The sequence below is a fragment of the Diuraphis noxia genome, unplaced genomic scaffold (genome assembly GCF_037042655.1).
Source record: "Diuraphis noxia isolate RWA-SAM2 unplaced genomic scaffold, SU_Dnox_SAM2 contig0001, whole genome shotgun sequence".
Classification (NCBI taxonomy): domain Eukaryota; kingdom Metazoa; phylum Arthropoda; class Insecta; order Hemiptera; family Aphididae; genus Diuraphis; species Diuraphis noxia.
The window spans coordinates 14,509,211-14,527,198 of NW_028301711.1; the positions used below are offsets into that span (position 1 = coordinate 14,509,211).

The 17,988-nt window shown below is 26.3% G+C and overlaps 1 protein-coding gene across 1 annotated transcript; it reads left to right on the forward strand.

Annotated features, from left to right (window-relative positions):
• The first annotated feature begins 716 nt into the window (after window positions 1–716).
• Window positions 717–11,897, forward strand: LOC107169488 (uncharacterized). The gene is made up of 8 exons (XM_089217670.1): window positions 717–1,233; window positions 6,441–6,536; window positions 7,835–7,930; window positions 9,229–9,324; window positions 9,403–10,199; window positions 10,726–10,809; window positions 11,251–11,432; window positions 11,533–11,897. The coding sequence occupies exons 1-8, from the start codon at window positions 1,200–1,202 to the stop codon at window positions 11,720–11,722; spliced, it is 1,575 nt and encodes a 524-aa protein (XP_089073796.1). The 5' UTR covers window positions 717–1,199; the 3' UTR covers window positions 11,723–11,897.
• The last annotated feature ends 6,091 nt before the right edge of the window (window positions 11,898–17,988 follow it).

Genomic DNA, 17,988 nt, shown 5'->3' on the forward strand with positions numbered 1-17,988 from the left:
GCAGATCAATTTTACCTTAGTGGATTATAATTGTTTTGACCGACGGGTCAAATATATGTATATCGTAATTCGTAATTAAAAACTAAATAAAAAAAATTCGTACAGGTTAAGCGCGCTCGGTCAAGCAGGTGTATCTGAAGGTAACACGACGGTTTTGGTACGAACGACAAGTCTGTGCTGGGCTGGACAAGTGCTAAGTCGGTACACTATTTTATTTTTAAACAAAAGGTTTTATCATGCGCTCTAGGCGCGTCCATTCCGAGCGCGCCCAAAATCATTTACGTCTAAAGGGGGCTAATATTTATGCTGGTAAATAATGAAAAGTGATTAACTGTCCAACTGAATACAGTACGGCGTATTATCAATAAAGACCTAAAGTATTCGCTATCTCTTTCTAACACACTCGCTCGATTTTATTTACATTAGTCATACGGGCTGTGAGCGTTACAGTTATTATATAGTTCAATGTATAGACTAGCAACAACTACATGATAATATCATGGTATAAATCAAGATAAATTCATAAATTTATAAGTCTACCTTGGCATAAATATTATTATTTTCCACGTGACCCATTGGCCATTACGTACCACTCACTCACCGGCTATCATAAAAATTGATAAGTTTCGAATTTTCGATCACCACTTGCCAGTTAGTAAAGACGTTTATCAATCGACACCGTTCGCCAGACGTGGAAGTAGCGATCGTTGTGTCCGAATAAGACATTATATTATTTAGCATCACCTTGTGGTGCATGGCGTATCTCTTTGCTCTCAAAAACTGGTAACCGCTACCGCCACCTTGGAGGTGGGTTTCACTCGAACACGTTCGCGTAAATCCTTTGCTGTGATTGGTCGGTTAGGTAAGGTTACCACATGATTAACCACGTGATCGAGTAGTTGTTGAACACACTAACACAGCTGAACATTTTACGTTTACCCGCCATCAGAACAAGTCTGTACTGCCGGCGACCTGCTATCCATACGCTTAACATTTAACATTGATCAACAACTACATAACAGTCATAATATTACCGTAGAGTGTTCGCGATATAATATCTATCGGTTTTTTCCGCGGTTTTCTCTTATTATTTATATATATATTTTCATTTGGTTTTAATAGTCTTGTTGAATAACGCATTTTGTCCCTCAGTTCCTTGGTTACTGATCATCGAGCGACCGGCGTTAGACATTTCAAAAATGGCTTCTGTTAAAAACGTCCATGCAAACAAAGGTAGGTAATGTTTTTAATCCCAACTATTATAACGACATGTAATTTATTGTTCATATTATGCTTGACGTAAACATATAGGTCATACCGATCTCGGTTTACTTATACTGTTTCAAACTTATTATTATTATTAATATAATTGAACAAACTACCTATGCATGCACATAGTTAACTGTTGCGTAATTGAATCGATAATTATCATCAAGAACAGCGGTTCTCAAACTGTGGTACGCGTACCACTAGTGGTACTAGAAAGGCCGCATGGTGATAGGATGGAAAATTAAAAACAAATATTAGATTCTTGGCGTAGCGATGATTTTACAATGTCATGTGTTTTCTTAAATATTTAGATAATAAAGGTTAGATTCACGGAATATACGTCAATAAATAAGATATCGTATAGGTATGATCGTTGATATTGTCGATATTTTTAATCATCAGTGGTACGCGACTGATTGATAATAATTTACTTATGTGGTATGCAAAACAACAAGTCTGAGAACCGCTGATCTAGAATATTAAAATAGTGTCTTGTATTTTATTGTATAGGTACCATAGACCTATAAACTAGTTTTTAATTAATTTTCGAAATGCATTTTAAAAATGAATACTTTAAATTTTTATCACCTTAATATTTATTGTGTAAGCCACTATCAACTTCTGATTTTCATAGGGAACCTGTACTAACAATGTCATAAATTACTAAGGCTATCTTTCTTATGAATTATCATAATCAAATTTTCATTTAAATTTGTGTAAGAGATACCTCCTCAAGTTTAGTCATTTTGGAGGTTTTTGAGTGTACATTTAGGTTTATGTACTGTATCTAGCCAGTATCTACTTCAGGAACTAGATTTTTCTTTGTTCCACAGTAAAAGATTTAATGTTTCAATAAATTCAGTGATTAGAGCAAGCTTAAATTGTGCCTCTAAATGTTATTTATAATGTCCATTTGCCCATTTGGTGCTGTTCGTAATAACTAGAGACCGGAATTTTGGTTTTACATATCATTACTGGTCTTTGAAGTCTTACGAGAGTAAAAAATGTGGATGATTCGTCTAAGCCTGAGTTTGTAGAAAAAATTTTGTAAATTGTTAGAAAAAATGTATTTATTTTAAAATCACAACACCCAGAAAACAACTATAAATTGTATTAATTTTCATATAATTTCGATCAAAAGAAATCCACCCAAATATTAATACATTAATCAAAAACAAAAAAATCATTTTTAAAGATATATTATAGTACGTTAGTATACAAGGTCTCACTATTACTAGAATGTCGTCAATAAATTTTTTTTTAAATATATTAAATTATGTTAATTGATTATTTTTGCATATTTTTTACATTCTTAAGAGAATATAAATCCGATTTTTAATATTAACTAATAATATTTAATATTTATAAATTCATAACTCATAAGCAGGTCTAGGATTTGTATGCAACAGCATGTTTTTTTTGTGACTTCTGATTATTGATTTTGTCAGTAATGTCCACGAATCACCTCATGATGAGTTAAATGGTGATGTTTTTATTTTGCATGTTTTTGCATAATATATTGAAGAAAATAAATATTATTGCATATTTCGATTATAATAATGCGAAAAATGCAATAATATTTCATAGTATATTTTGTAATTAATATTTATAATTTAATACCTATTAATATTTTGTATTTAATTCTAGCTCTGCTGATTAAAGTATAAAACTTGGTTTTTTTGTCAAACACAAATTTTATTTTTATGAATACAATCCTATGGTACAATAGGTATGCGATTAAAGATTGAGTAATTTTATGGAGAAAGATAAATACAATTAGTAAAAGTATGTCAATATAAAATCTAAGATAGAAATTAAAATGCATATTTTTGCATATTTTCGTAAGTAAAATGCATATTTTACAAATTGTATTGCATACAAATCTTAGCCCTGCTCATAAGAAATAAATTTGATGTAATTCAACCCAAAGGTTTATAGTTGATGCCTATTGTGACATTGTACTGAGAACTATTATTGACTGTGGGTATTTACAAACATGGTACCTACATAGGTACCTACCTAATCTACCTTGCTACTGGTTGGTCTAATATGTTTTAGGTACTTCATACTTTATACTTCATATTTATTTTTATTTTTTGTAGGTAGGTACTTTGTTAACTATCTTAAATGGTTAAATCATAATATACTTGGGTACATAGTTGTTCTTCTACCTATTGGTTTTAATTTTTTTTTTTTTTTATAGTAATGTTTTGAAAATTGGGTATTAACGTTGATTAAATATTAATATTAATATTAATATTAATAATAATTATATAATGAGAATATTATTAATCATGAAATTTAATTTAGTTTGATTTAATTATAGGTGAACCTATAGTGTTTATGGGGACATAATTTTTCTATAGGATTGCTTTTGTGTCTTTAACAATAGACAATAGGTAGTGTTAAGTTTATGAAATTGTTTAGCTGAAACTCTTTTTTTAACTCTAGGTATGATTAAGTTTCAATACTTATCTAATTAATAGTTTGAAATAAATTACGAATACTATAAATTACATTTACTTAATATTTATTGAATTTTTGTATATATAAGTGTGTAACATATAATTCTTGATATAGATTCTTTACCAACATGATTGAGATATTTTTGACCAATCACATAAATGTAATAAATAATAATATAAATACATATTGAGGCACTCATTAACTTAAATGATTATATTTTATGTAGAATACAAATATCAATATCATGAATAAGATTTGAGACAAAGCATTTACTGATTTGTATTAATTCTGGTGAATTTTTCTAATTAATTTTATGGTTTTTAAATGCATATTTTCTTCTATAAAACGATGCAAACAATAACTAATGAAGTAATTACCAAAAAAGTCGATAGTATTATTAGTATCTATGCAAATACATCGGTAAATGTATATGTCATGCGGCTACTGATTTAATTCGACATAGGAAGTGATATAGTGACATAGTGAATTAATATAGGTAGTTACGCTTAGAATCTAAAAAGTTTCTCTAAAAAGGGACTGGGCCCCCCTTGGCCCATAAGATGTGTAAGAATATAATTGTGACGTAAAATTTATAATCACAATTTACAAAAAATTCAGGTTTCTGATTTAACTTTGATACTTTATATTTAATTATATTATACTTAATATTTATAAGTGAACCGTGAAAGCTGCTGCAATGTAACGTCTTATCTTGTACTGATGTAAAGAAATATTGGCCCCCTCCCACCCACCCTCCCCTTTAAATTATGATTTATTTTTGAAAAATAGGTTTTAGTAAATTCTAAAGTAGATACGTGAAATTAACAGCCATTTTTTTGTCAGTTACGAGCGAGGTTACGAGATTTTACATTGCAGGATTATATTAAATGATTGACCAAGAAAATTGTTTAATTTAATAGTATGATATCAAAAACATGTTTTTTCTTTATTATAACATTTCAACAGATCTTAAAAATAAAGAAAACCTATTATAAACTGGTTCTTTCAGTCTTTAACTTTTAAATACAAAATAATAACATATTAATATTAATATAAGGATATAACAAAATAGTAAAATCATAAGCATTTTTGAAGACTAATATAAACTGTTTCTTTTATTCTTTAACATTCGAATACAAAATAATATTTTAATATTAGAATAACAAAATTAATAGTAAAATCATAAACATTTTTTTAACAAATACTAAATTTAAATATTAATGAACAATGTATACTTTAACTAAACAAATAATGACTGTTTCTGTCAGTCTTTTAAATAAAATAAACAATTTTTTTCAGTCTTTTATGTAATAATTATCACACTTTACTATTTCTAGTTTTAAAAGTTTTTTTTATGAGGAAGATTATTATAGAATGAGTTTACATCAACAGGCATCACAGTCTTAAGTTTTTGTAGATCTTCCCACTTCAAAAGCGTTAAATCAATAGGTTTTAAATACAATGGCTTATATGAGTTTATATTTATTTCTGGGTGAAGTGATTTAACCCTTTGAGACAGTGACATAATTAGGAATTTGTCTTAGGGGGGGATAAACATTTTTTTCCACACAAAATACTTAGATTTTCAAGCACAATATCTGGGAAAACTATTTCATCAAAAATTCTTAAACTAATATATATGTACACAAAATGTATTAATAAATGTGCTTTAAAATTCTACACAATTTAGTACCTATACAATATTATAATTTCTTCAAAATGTAAATTTTGAATATATTAGAATTAAAATTTACTTTTAAATTAAATAATAATTTATAGATTTCTTGATATTAATTATATTTAATATATTTCGTCGTGATGTAAGCACGATAAAACATATAATTCCATAAGCTTCAAATTAATATATTATAAATATACTCATTATATAGGCTCTGGGTGGGGTATATCCCCCTTAATTACGCCCCTGCTTTGAGGTAAAGCACAATACATTTCATCAAATAATAACTTGAATTCAATATAACTAAAGAATTAGGATTATATTTAAATGCAAGTATATCTTTAACTTCAGGATCACCTTTAGAGTTCCCAGGGCGTTTTGATCTGTAAATCTAGTGATCTTTAATCTAAAAAATATTTGTATGTTAATAATTCTACATCCAGTGGTATGGGATTTTTGCGAGATTTTTTGATTATTTTAACAAAATCGTAGGGTAAAAAAATATCTCCTCCTTTAGACTGTCTCTCAATTAGGCTGTGGACGGAATCACACTCTATTTGGGTGTGGCCTTTGACCAGAAACTTCTGTTCTATTTGCACATTATGAGCCTTAGAAAAATGCAAGTGAGTATTACTGAGAACTGCAATGCGGTTTTGATAGCCATAGCCATCCGAATAAATAATAATTGGTAATTTATTTATATACACTTTGATTAAATGTTTAATCAAAATGGTAACAAAAACAGAGGCTTCCAACTCACCTTCACTTTCATTCCATACATAGTTTGGACAATCACCATTAGCCATATTATATATTGTCATATTGTGAATTTTCAGTTTCATGTCGTAATATAAAGCACTTGCCTGTAATAATGTAATTATTTATTTTAACTATTATTTTATTATATTAAAATTATTTTATTTTTATTTTAACTTCTTGGGATAAGTTTTGAAAATAAAAACAAAGATCCTGAAATTATATAATTTGCTCTTAAAATTAATGAGAATTATAAAAAAAAATGTTTCAGCTGAATCAAAACAAATTTTAGATTCTACGGCTGAAACCTTAGCACAAAAAAATAATGAAGAAAAATTACCTAAAGATATAAAAGATGAAATTAAAGGTAAGCACTCAGGAAATAATTATGTTTTAAAATGTCCAATAAAGGCATTTATAGTAAATGTTATTTTTTGTAATATAGGACTGTATATTTAAAACTTTTTCTCTTTCATAAATTGATGAAAAAATGTTTTACTCAATGGCAATAAATTATCACTTATAGATTTACTATTTTTTTACTTATTTATTGTTGTAATATCATGTAAGTACATAAAAATTAATTATTTATTCACTGCAAATACGCGTATATGTATGCTATAGTTTAAATCGTTCAAAATTAAAGTAGGTTAGATTAAATAAGTGTTTTACAACAATAAATTATATCTTTATTATCCATATATTAGTTATTTATCAAAATAACGTACTTACCTAATGTTCTTCGAGTACAAATTATGAATAACGCAATACTCTCACAAAGAAACAAATTTAGTATGTTAAATGTGCCAGATACATGTTATTACACATTTTATGATACGGGATATCATTCTTTTTAATTTTGAAGGGAAAGTAATGATTTTATGGTTATCATGCATATGAACAAAAGAAAGCACAAGGAGATTATACATAATAACATATCCTAACCTTGATATGTCGAAAAGTGTAGTTACGCGTTATTACGGTTTACCTAACGATTTATAACACAAAATATGCTTTAAAATCAAATATTTATATTTATTATTTTTTTTTATTACATGACTAAAAATATACAAAAGTAAAAAAAATTAGTTAAAAGTCAAAATATATATTATATGTATAGATTTTTTGATGATAGTCAACAAAGGTAATAAAATATTAGCAATTTTTGTTTACAAGAAAAAATAAGACTGACATTATAAAAAAATATTATATTTACAATAATATGACCTATAAAATATCAAAATATTAAAACATAAATTTATTAATAAAAATGCACAAATATGAATAATAAAAGTAGTGCATTATTAATCTCCAAAATGTGAAACGGATTTCTCTTACTTAGCAATCTTTTGGACTAAACAAAAAAATATTCAAAATGCATATAAATCCATTTCTTTTAATTATTAGTGGCTTTGTAACAAAAATTTGTTTATAGTAAATACTTTTATAAACAAATTATTTTTTTACATAAATTTCATCAAAAGTACCTATAAAAAAGATAATTTTTTAATTGTAATTATTTATTTTAGCTATTATTTTATTATATTAAAATTATTTTATTTTTATTTTAACTTCTTGGAATAAGTTTTGAAAATAAAAACAAAGATCCTGAAATTATATAATTTGCTCTTAAAATTAATGAGAATTATAAAAAAAATGTTTCAGCTGAATCAAAACAAATTTTAGATTCTACGGCTGAAACCTTAGCACAAAAAAATAATGAAGAAAAATTACCTAAAGATATAAAAGATGAAATTAAAGGTAAGCACTCAGGAAATAATTATGTTTTAAAATGTCCAATAAAGGCATTTATAGTAAATGTTATTTTTTGTAATATAGGACTGTATATTTAAAACTTTTTCTCTTTCATAAATTGATGAAAAAATGTTTTACTCAATGGCAATAAATTATCACTTATAGATTTACTATTTTTTTACTTATTTATTGTTGTAATATCATGTAAGTACATAAAAATTAATTATTTATTCACTGCAAATACGCGTATATGTATGCTATAGTTTAAATCGTTCAAAATTAAAGTAGGTTAGATTAAATAAGTGTTTTACAACAATAAATTATATCTTTATTATCCATATATTAGTTATTTATCAAAATAACGTACTTACCTAATGTTCTTCGAGTACAAATTATGAATAACGCAATACTCTCACAAAGAAACAAATTTAGTATGTTAAATGTGCCAGATACATGTTATTACACATTTTATGATACGGGATATCATTCTTTTTAATTTTGAAGGGAAAGTAATGATTTTATGGTTATCATGCATATGAACAAAAGAAAGCACAAGGAGATTATACATAATAACATATCCTAACCTTGATATGTCGAAAAGTGTAGTTACGCGTTATTACGGTTTACCTAACGATTTATAACACAAAATATGCTTTAAAATCAAATATTTATATTTATTATTTTTTTTTATTACATGACTAAAAATATACAAAAGTAAAAAAAATTAGTTAAAAGTCAAAATATATATTATATGTATAGATTTTTTGATGATAGTCAACAAAGGTAATAAAATATTAGCAATTTTTGTTTACAAGAAAAAATAAGACTGACATTATAAAAAAATATTATATTTACAATAATATGACCTATAAAATATCAAAATATTAAAACATAAATTTATTAATAAAAATGCACAAATATGAATAATAAAAGTAGTGCATTATTAATCTCCAAAATGTGAAACGGATTTCTCTTACTTAGCAATCTTTTGGACTAAACAAAAAAATATTCAAAATGCATATAAATCCATTTCTTTTAATTATTAGTGGCTTTGTAACAAAAATTTGTTTATAGTAAATACTTTTGTAAACAAATTATTTTTTTACATAAATTTCATCAAAAGTACCTATAAAAAAGATAATTTTTTAATTGTAATTATTTATTTTAACTATTATTTTATTATATTAAAATTATTTTATTTTTATTTTAACTTCTTGGAATAAGTTTTGAAAATAAAAACAAAGATCCTGAAATTATATAATTTGCTCTTAAAATTAATGAGAATTATAAAAAAAATGTTTCAGCTGAATCAAAACAAATTTTAGATTCTACGGCTGAAACCTTAGCACAAAAAAATAATGAAGAAAAATTACCTAAAGATATAAAAGATGAAATTAAAGGTAAGCACTCAGGAAATAATTATGTTTTAAAATGTCCAATATAGGCATTTATAGTAAATGTTATTTTTTGTAATATAGATGGATTTTCTTGGAAAGTAATCGCAGGATTCAAAATACCATGTATTACACGTTTAGTTGATGGTAAACAATTGGAGTTTGTATCTACACAGATTGCAGAATATAGGCTTCTTAAAAAATATTTACGAAATGTACATTCAGATATTTATACAACATGTACGTCTGTGAGAGGTTATGTGATCACCGATTTGGAAGCAAAGATATTAAATTACATAATAAAAAAACATTATGGGAAAGATATCCAATTCTTTGCAGGAAAAGATTATATCGTTCTCTTAGAAGATTTTTTTAATTTTTATATATTCTTAGAAGTATGTTACACAAAATTACTGTGCAATAATGTTTCAAGTTACAAAGACAAATGCGGTTTTATATTTGTTGATTCTGTATCCGTTATACCATATTGTACAGTAGGTGGCCAAAAATATGTGCCTTTATTCTTCTTTGAAGACGATACAAAAACCCTAATAAATTATGCTGAAAAATTGGTAAATTGGAACTTAGCATATCTAAAGTTCTGTTGTAAACTTGCGGGTATCAAAGATAAATGGTTTGCTAGTGACCATTGGACAGTTGTCAACTTTGATCATATCAAGAATTTGTTACCACCAGAAACAAATTTTAATGATTTTTGGCCTACTATGCTGTCAGATTCATTTCTCTTTACTCGTCAGAAGTCTATCCGTCAAAACCCACCAGGTTCCTGGTTCAAAGTACTTCCTGAAGTAGTAACTGATGAAAAAACTTTAAAAGCACCAGTGGTACCACAGAGAACGGAAGTGATGACGACCCAGATGGTATGTGTTTTGTACTCAATTTATTGAATTGCTACAATACTTTTGGTTTTTGGAACATAAAAAAATTAATTGAAGTCACATGATATTTTTACATTTTTTCAGAATGTTTTACTAGCCTTTTTACTCCATAAAATCATCTATTTTGGCTCTTTTTGAGCTATTTACAAGCATCAGATAATTTCGATTTTTATTAGTTTTTTTATTATTAAAACAATTTTTGTTTCATTAAGCAACTTGCTAAGTTTACACAAGTTACTCGTTAAATTTTGTTTGTAAAAATAAAAATAATAATCATAAATCCACAATGGTTCTAATGACTATGACTGTATGATGTAAGCAAAGAAAATCTACCAAAAATGCGCAGATTTATTTTTTTCCGTTTGAAATTCACATGTTATCAATATTGAATATTTCACCATAAATAACTATTTTACCTACATTTTTTTATTTTGTATTTTGTTATAATTTAAAAAAACAATAACCAGACGTACTTTTCACCAAATATTTATTTTATTATTTTCAATAGCTACAACAGGAACAGCAACAACAAGAAGTAATTACCATTCCACTAACTCAATCACATGATAATTCAAATAAACCTGCATACAAGGTTGGTAATGTTAAATATTCTAAGAATGACTAAATTGTTGGGGACTAGAATAAAAAAACATATTTTTTAAACTTTTATAAAATATAAAATCTTGATACCTTTTTTATACATTACATAATTTTACATTATGTTTTTGTATTTAAAAACAAGTGTATATTTATTTACATGAAAAGCAAAAAATCTTCAACTAATTTTAGTGTGTTATTATTTAATATTCATTTAATAAAAATGAGATACTACCATAGATTTTAACTTTAAATTATTATCATTTTAATTTTGTTAGCAATTTTTTACATAGATGTTTTGTATTTAGTATGTCCATATTAATAGATACTAGTTTCTCTAAGCTGATATTATTTTTCAAATTATCATGTTTTTTATAATACTTAAGTCAATTTGCATTAATTTATAAATAAATATAAGTTTTTTATTTTATTATAGATTCAAATAACATCACTTGAAGGAAAAATGATCTACTGTATAAATGCCAAACCTTGCATGTATTCAGATTTTGTGGTGACTTTGAAAGAACTAGTTCAGATGGTGTTACCTTTGTGCAATGTTGCAAAATGTGCCCATATCCTGTACAAATATTTAAAAATAACACTTTTATTTGGAAATTCGTAAGTATCTATACTCTCCCTCTTTTAATTATCATTACTTCCTACTAATTGTGTAACACTGAAAGTGGATAATACATATTTTTGGTCGTTTGTTTGACAGTGAGCAGTTGGCTGTATTATTGGAGAACAAACTCATCAGGTCAATGAACCCAGCAGACACACCAATGGTCATGCTACAAGACATTAAAGAAATATTGCCGCTGTTAAAGAAATTGGTGTCAATGCAAGATGAAGCAATAGAGCAATACCTATCTGTAGGTGGGCCGTTCAAATCACCACACACCGGCTAGGAATTTGCCAGTCACTACCGGCAAAAGATAGGTCAACTTGAAAAAAGGTTATTTAAGAAGTTGTTTATACCTACCTTTTGTGTTAACAAATAAAAAAAAATTAGACTTGTATAAATTATGATGTTTAATTTTACTTAAAAAAAATAAAAATTTGTTGGTGTCTTATTAGAAATTATGACATACTATCAGTTACTTAATATTACAAAATTGGTTAATTTTCTAGTATGTTATTACATCTAGCAAACAGTCTGCAAATCAATACCCAATACAGTGTTTGTCAAGTGGAGTACGACTACATAATGACAATTGTATGTATTGATGGTTAAAATGTATAATACTACCTATTATAATAAATTCAAGCTATATATGTCTGAATGAAAATATTTGAATAGTTTAAGTTTTAATTAATATTATGATACACATAAATTGATTAATATGAATTATGAATTATATTATAAAATGTATTCTAATATTGTTAATAACACATATTCCACAAACATATGTAAAACATTATAAGATGACAATATTTTTGTCACTCTTGCACTTGAATTTGTTTTTATGCCAGTGAAGTATCAGGAAATTACATGGCCTCTATCAAGAAACTACCTACCTAAATACAAAAGCGTATCAAATTGTATTTGGTTAGACCTATAGGTATTGCTTTTACTAGCCACTTGTAATGTACAAAATCTTAATAAATTGCTAAAATTTTCTCAGCTTTACTTTTTCAACTTTGAGAATAGTGTAGAAAATTTGTTGTATTTCAACAAGGTTGGAAGTTAAAAGACAAATTTTAAATTAATGTAAATCAATGTATGTTTCATTGCTGAACAATCTTTATTTGAGAATAAAAAAGCAAATAATCAAGATTTCACTTGATACTATGAATAATAAAAACCTTAACATAAATCCACATTACATTTTTATGACTATATTGAAAAAAAAATTTGTTGTAATTGGTTATCTCAACAAAACAATAGGGATTTGAAACATTTTGCAATTAGTATTTACTATTTACACAACAAAATATTTTAAGCTATTTATACTAAGAATTATGGACAATATGGTCCAATGGTCACTCTGCTAGCCATGATGTACAGTTGGTATGAACCTGAAAAACAATACTTTGTAGTCTCTCTCCTGCCTTTGTTCCAACCGGAACATTCCACCGGGAGTGATGTCTACAAATACGAAAATTATTCTATAAAGAAAAGCCTACCCTCTGTGTGGTAGATGTATTATATATTTCTCAAAAAAAAAATAATGCATTTGAAAAACTTCTGAGTGGAGACGTATCATCCTAGCTATTTGTTCATATTCATGTTATAAAAGGGTTCTTCCCATATTGTTAAAATAAAAAATCGAAATTATCTCATGGAAATAGTGAAAATTTTGACAAAATATACAAGCTATTTAGTTGTTAAAAATATATAAAACGTTTAAATTTTATACAAGGTTTAGAAGTAAGTTGTTAATTCTGCAACAAAAAATAAAATCTAAAATCTAACAAATACAAACACGGTTTTTTATAATTATTTCAAGTTCAAATTTGGATGGAAATATGTATTGAATAACCAAGAATAATAATATTAGTTATTTTGTTGTAATTTAAAAATATTATTTATGGGTACCTACTTGATATTTAGATTTTTTGAAATTGAGTATACCTACTTATATTCTAATTGTAATAGTTAATGGCATTAATAACTTATACTAATTAATGAATCTAATTTGATTACTTTTGAATTTATTTTATATGTAACTACATTTTTTTTTTAAAATATTAACAATATAATTAATATAGTATAAAATATCCTAGACTGCAAATCGTCTCCGCTCAGAATCGTTTTTCATATACAATAATATTATATCATTGTGTATTTGTGTTCAAATTTAAAACCATAAAATACAGTAACCTAATGTACAGCAGTGTGATATCCACTTTTTTGTTTTATTTTCATAAATATAATTAGAAATATTTTTAACAACATTAGCATAATAATTAATTAATCCATAAAAATGTCAATTTTATCTGTTAAAAGAGAATTAATATAATTGTTTTCAATAGAGTGAATAGGATTTTATTTATAAATTACAGGTTTCGTTATTGAAGTTTCCAGGAATTCAAATGTTATGAGAAAAAAATAAATTGATTATTCTAATATGAATTAAGAGTTTTACAGTTAGGTTGAAATGTGATTTTGTATTTTTAGGTTTAATTTATGACATCTATTTTTTATTGAAACCAGAGTCCAGAAATCAATTAATTAACCAAAGATTATTAAATATTATTAAATATTTTTAAATTATCCACATAATAACACGAAACTATATCAAATAAAAGTTAATAATAATTTAATTGTTATTGAGGGGATAAATTATAATAATTAATTTCCATGAACTACAATAATTAATAAATAAGTGAATTTAGTATAGGTAATTTGGGATTGTAGTAAGCATAGTTTTTAGATAATAAAAAATAGATGGGGGTGAGTAACTTATTTAACTATGTGTGTTTTCAATATATTATTAGTTATATATTTTAGAACTTAAGGTGTCAAGACACAACTAACAACCTTTGAAAAGATGTTCATTTAATTTTTTGCATATGTTCCCTACAATAAAGTTATGGTACTTTTGACTTAAATCACTTAACTCTCAGATATGTTAGAATTTGATTTCTTCTGGAACAGTCACTCTCAATTGTGTCGTCACAAAATTGGGACATACAAATACAATTCTCCTTCTCACTCCCCTCCAACAAAAACAAAATGAAAAATGGGAAAAATATTAAATAGTGGCGTCGCTAAATTAGAATTTAATATTAGTATCAAACAAAACATTATTTTTAGACACATTAAACACTGAGTAATATTTTTGCCAGTAAAAAAAAACCATATTATTTCAAACTTAGTGTATAGGTATATAAATGTACAATAATTTATACAACACAAACGAAATAATATTAATTTTGGTACTCTGACTAGGGTAGGTTAGATTTGAAAGCAATGATAGGTATCATTGTATACGAATAACGATTCTGAACGGAGATGATTTGTCGGTCTAGGATATATTATATTTAAATATTGTCATATATTCTATTTTGAAACAAATATATTATTTTTTAATTAGGACGCATTTTGAGTAAGGTATGGTTAATCATTAAACATCAATAAATCTGTTTTATTTTATTCTTACAAACTTAACAGTAAAATAAAAACATAAAAACATATAAAAATCAAAATTAATGAAAACTTATTTCTTAGTACAATGTAAGATAAATATTTCAAAATAAACAATTAGTTCTTTTAAAAACAATATAATGAATACCAATAATATAGGAATATTATTATACTATTATTATACTTGATTTTTTTAAAAAAACCAGTCAAGTGCGAGTTGGACTCGCGCACCGAGGGTTCCGTACAAACCTGTAGGTGTATAAGTAAAAGTTCACCCATCACGACAATCGAGTCATAGTTATGGTATTTTTATTGCATAATGAAATTTATAACATCAAAATTAGAAAGCTGGAGGACCATAAATACGCGTTCATGAGGAAAAGGATTAGAAGTTTAAAATTATTTGAAAAAAAAAATGTGATCTAACTAAAAATTTAAGGTTTTCGGAATTTTTCTGTTATATATGCGATAAAACATTGCTTCATGCCGAATTTCGAGATTCTAAATCGACTTGAAGTACCCTATAGGTTTTGATTCCCTCGCAAGTAGTCGCGAGTTTGAAAATATGATTGCGATAAAAGTTTGATTTTGTTACAGTTTAAAGGTATTATAGACTTAAGTATTTAATATGAATTTTAATTTAATACCTCAACGCGTTCATAAGATAAGGAGTAGTAATAGTAGTAAAGTAGTAACTTTGAAATTTTCAAAATTGTCAAAAATATTTTTTTTGTTATATGATGAAACTAAAAATTTACGGTTTTCGTAATTTTTCCTATATCTGACGTGACTTCGTACTAAATTTCAAGATTCTAAGTTCGCGGGAAGTACTCTGTAGGTTTTGATTCCCGTGCGAGTTTCGAAAATTTGCGGCCTAAATGGCTGTATCTTTTGATTGCGTTGGCTTAGAAGGTTTCTACAGCTTCCAGGGACAGTAGACCTGAGTATCATATAGAAATTTCAATTTGATACCTCCACGCGTTCCTGAGAAAAACGAATGTAGGAAAAAAAGTCCCTGGAAAAAAAGATTCGGAAAAAAAGTCCCCGGTGAAAAAGTCCCCGGTAAAAAAGTCCCACGGAAAAAAAGTCCCCAAATTAATATTTGATTTAAATTAAGTCTTTTATCGTATAGGTATTTATAATTTATATAGGTACATAGCCCATAGGTTACTTACATGTTACATATTTTGCTGAAGATAATTAACAAACAACTAAATTAAATAGGTACAAAATATTATAATAATTCAATATCTTAAACATCTTTAATAATATTAATTAAAAAATATAAAAATACATTTATTTAGATATATAAGATATATTCCTCTCGTAAAATAATTTAAAATTTAATAAAATATGTCGTATAATATTATTTAAAAAATATAAAAAATTATTTAATTAGTTATAAAAGATATTATGTTAAATAATAAAATATGTCGTATGTTAGGTATTTAAAAAATATAAAAATGCTAAAAAATATAAAAGATATGTAAAACAATAAAATATGTCGTATGTTATTTATAAAATATGAAATGCTTTTAATCAGTATTTAATAAAATGATCTTTTTCTTAAATTTTGACCTATATGTTTTAAAAAATTAGGAACATCTTTAGATTCGTCCTCGTCAAAACGCTGACATAAAACATTTAATCGTACTTCAATTTTTTTACCAGCTTTTGTTTTTCTCCGGTTAATTTCTCCTATTTCAGCCAATGCCATTCTTGCTTTGTCCGTTCCAACTTCTTGACACATTTTTGTAAGTAGTTTCCAAATACTGGGATGTTTAATGCCGACGAGATGGGAAAACCTATTATTCCAGCCCTCACAAGCATTATTAGTTCTGTGCGGATTTGTCGACAGAGTTGTTAAATTAACGTTCCATGATTCTGGTACAAACAATGGTGGTGTTCTTCTTAAAATTATATTGTTTGTTTTTTTAACTTTCCTGAACGTACCTCCAACATAATTTTCATCAAAATACTGTAGTAGATCTTCTGCTCCAGTTGGACAATTTTGTTTTAAATAATTCATCCCCTCACCAACTTTATCTACAGGGAGAAAAGCTAATCCATCCATCATAGCACAATATAAATTGAAGTTTTCGTCTTCTTTATATTGTTTACTCAAGCCCAGATTTTGTATTTTTCTATAAGTGCTTTGGGATAAATGATAAAAGCACCCACGAATTGAAATATGTTCACCAAAAACTGTTTTGGCAGCTTTGTGAACTGCGATTTCAAAATCAACATTGAAGTATAATGGATCTGGGTACAGTTCACGATTGTTACACTCATTCAAAATTATTTTGAACATTTCTTCGTAGGTGTTTTCCGTTTTTCGCTCGAGTAAGCAAAACACTGGCGTAATAAAAATGTTGTTAACTTGGATTCGAATGACGTATAGCTGTAAAAAATGCTCGGGCGCTAAACCAAAGTTCCCATCAATAAACCAGGTATCGGCATTTGCTAACTGTTCTAATGAACTATCTAACGCAAATATTATAATCCGTTCACTTGACTCTGGACCATTATCTTTCAACAAAAATCGTTCATTTTCACAACGTGTCCAATCATCTAAAACCATAATACAAATAGAATTTTAATTTTAAAATTTTATTAATTATTTTATTTTGCATATTTTTGCATTTTTTGACGTTTTTAATTTTTTTGGTCATTTTCGATAGGTAATATTAATATAAATATAAAAAACAGGGCTTGCAAACTTTTTAACGGAAAACGATAAACATATAATTAAATAACACAAAACAAAACGTATCGTTTAACAAAATATATGATATATCATTACACAAAACATAACGCAAAACGATATAGTTAATCTTAAAAAAAAGTAACTTATTAAGTTAAAAGTTAATTTGTAAAAAAAGTAACGAGTTAATTAACTTAATTAAAATTAACTTAACGTTTTAACTTAATTTTAACTTTTAACTCGTTAATGCCCAGCCTTGCTTATAAATAAATTATTATAATAATAGGTAACGCAAATTACCTTCAATAACAAGTTCTTGTAGACTATTTGGTTTTTTTGGGTTTGAACTGCTTCTTTGATTACGAATACTTCTTTTTATT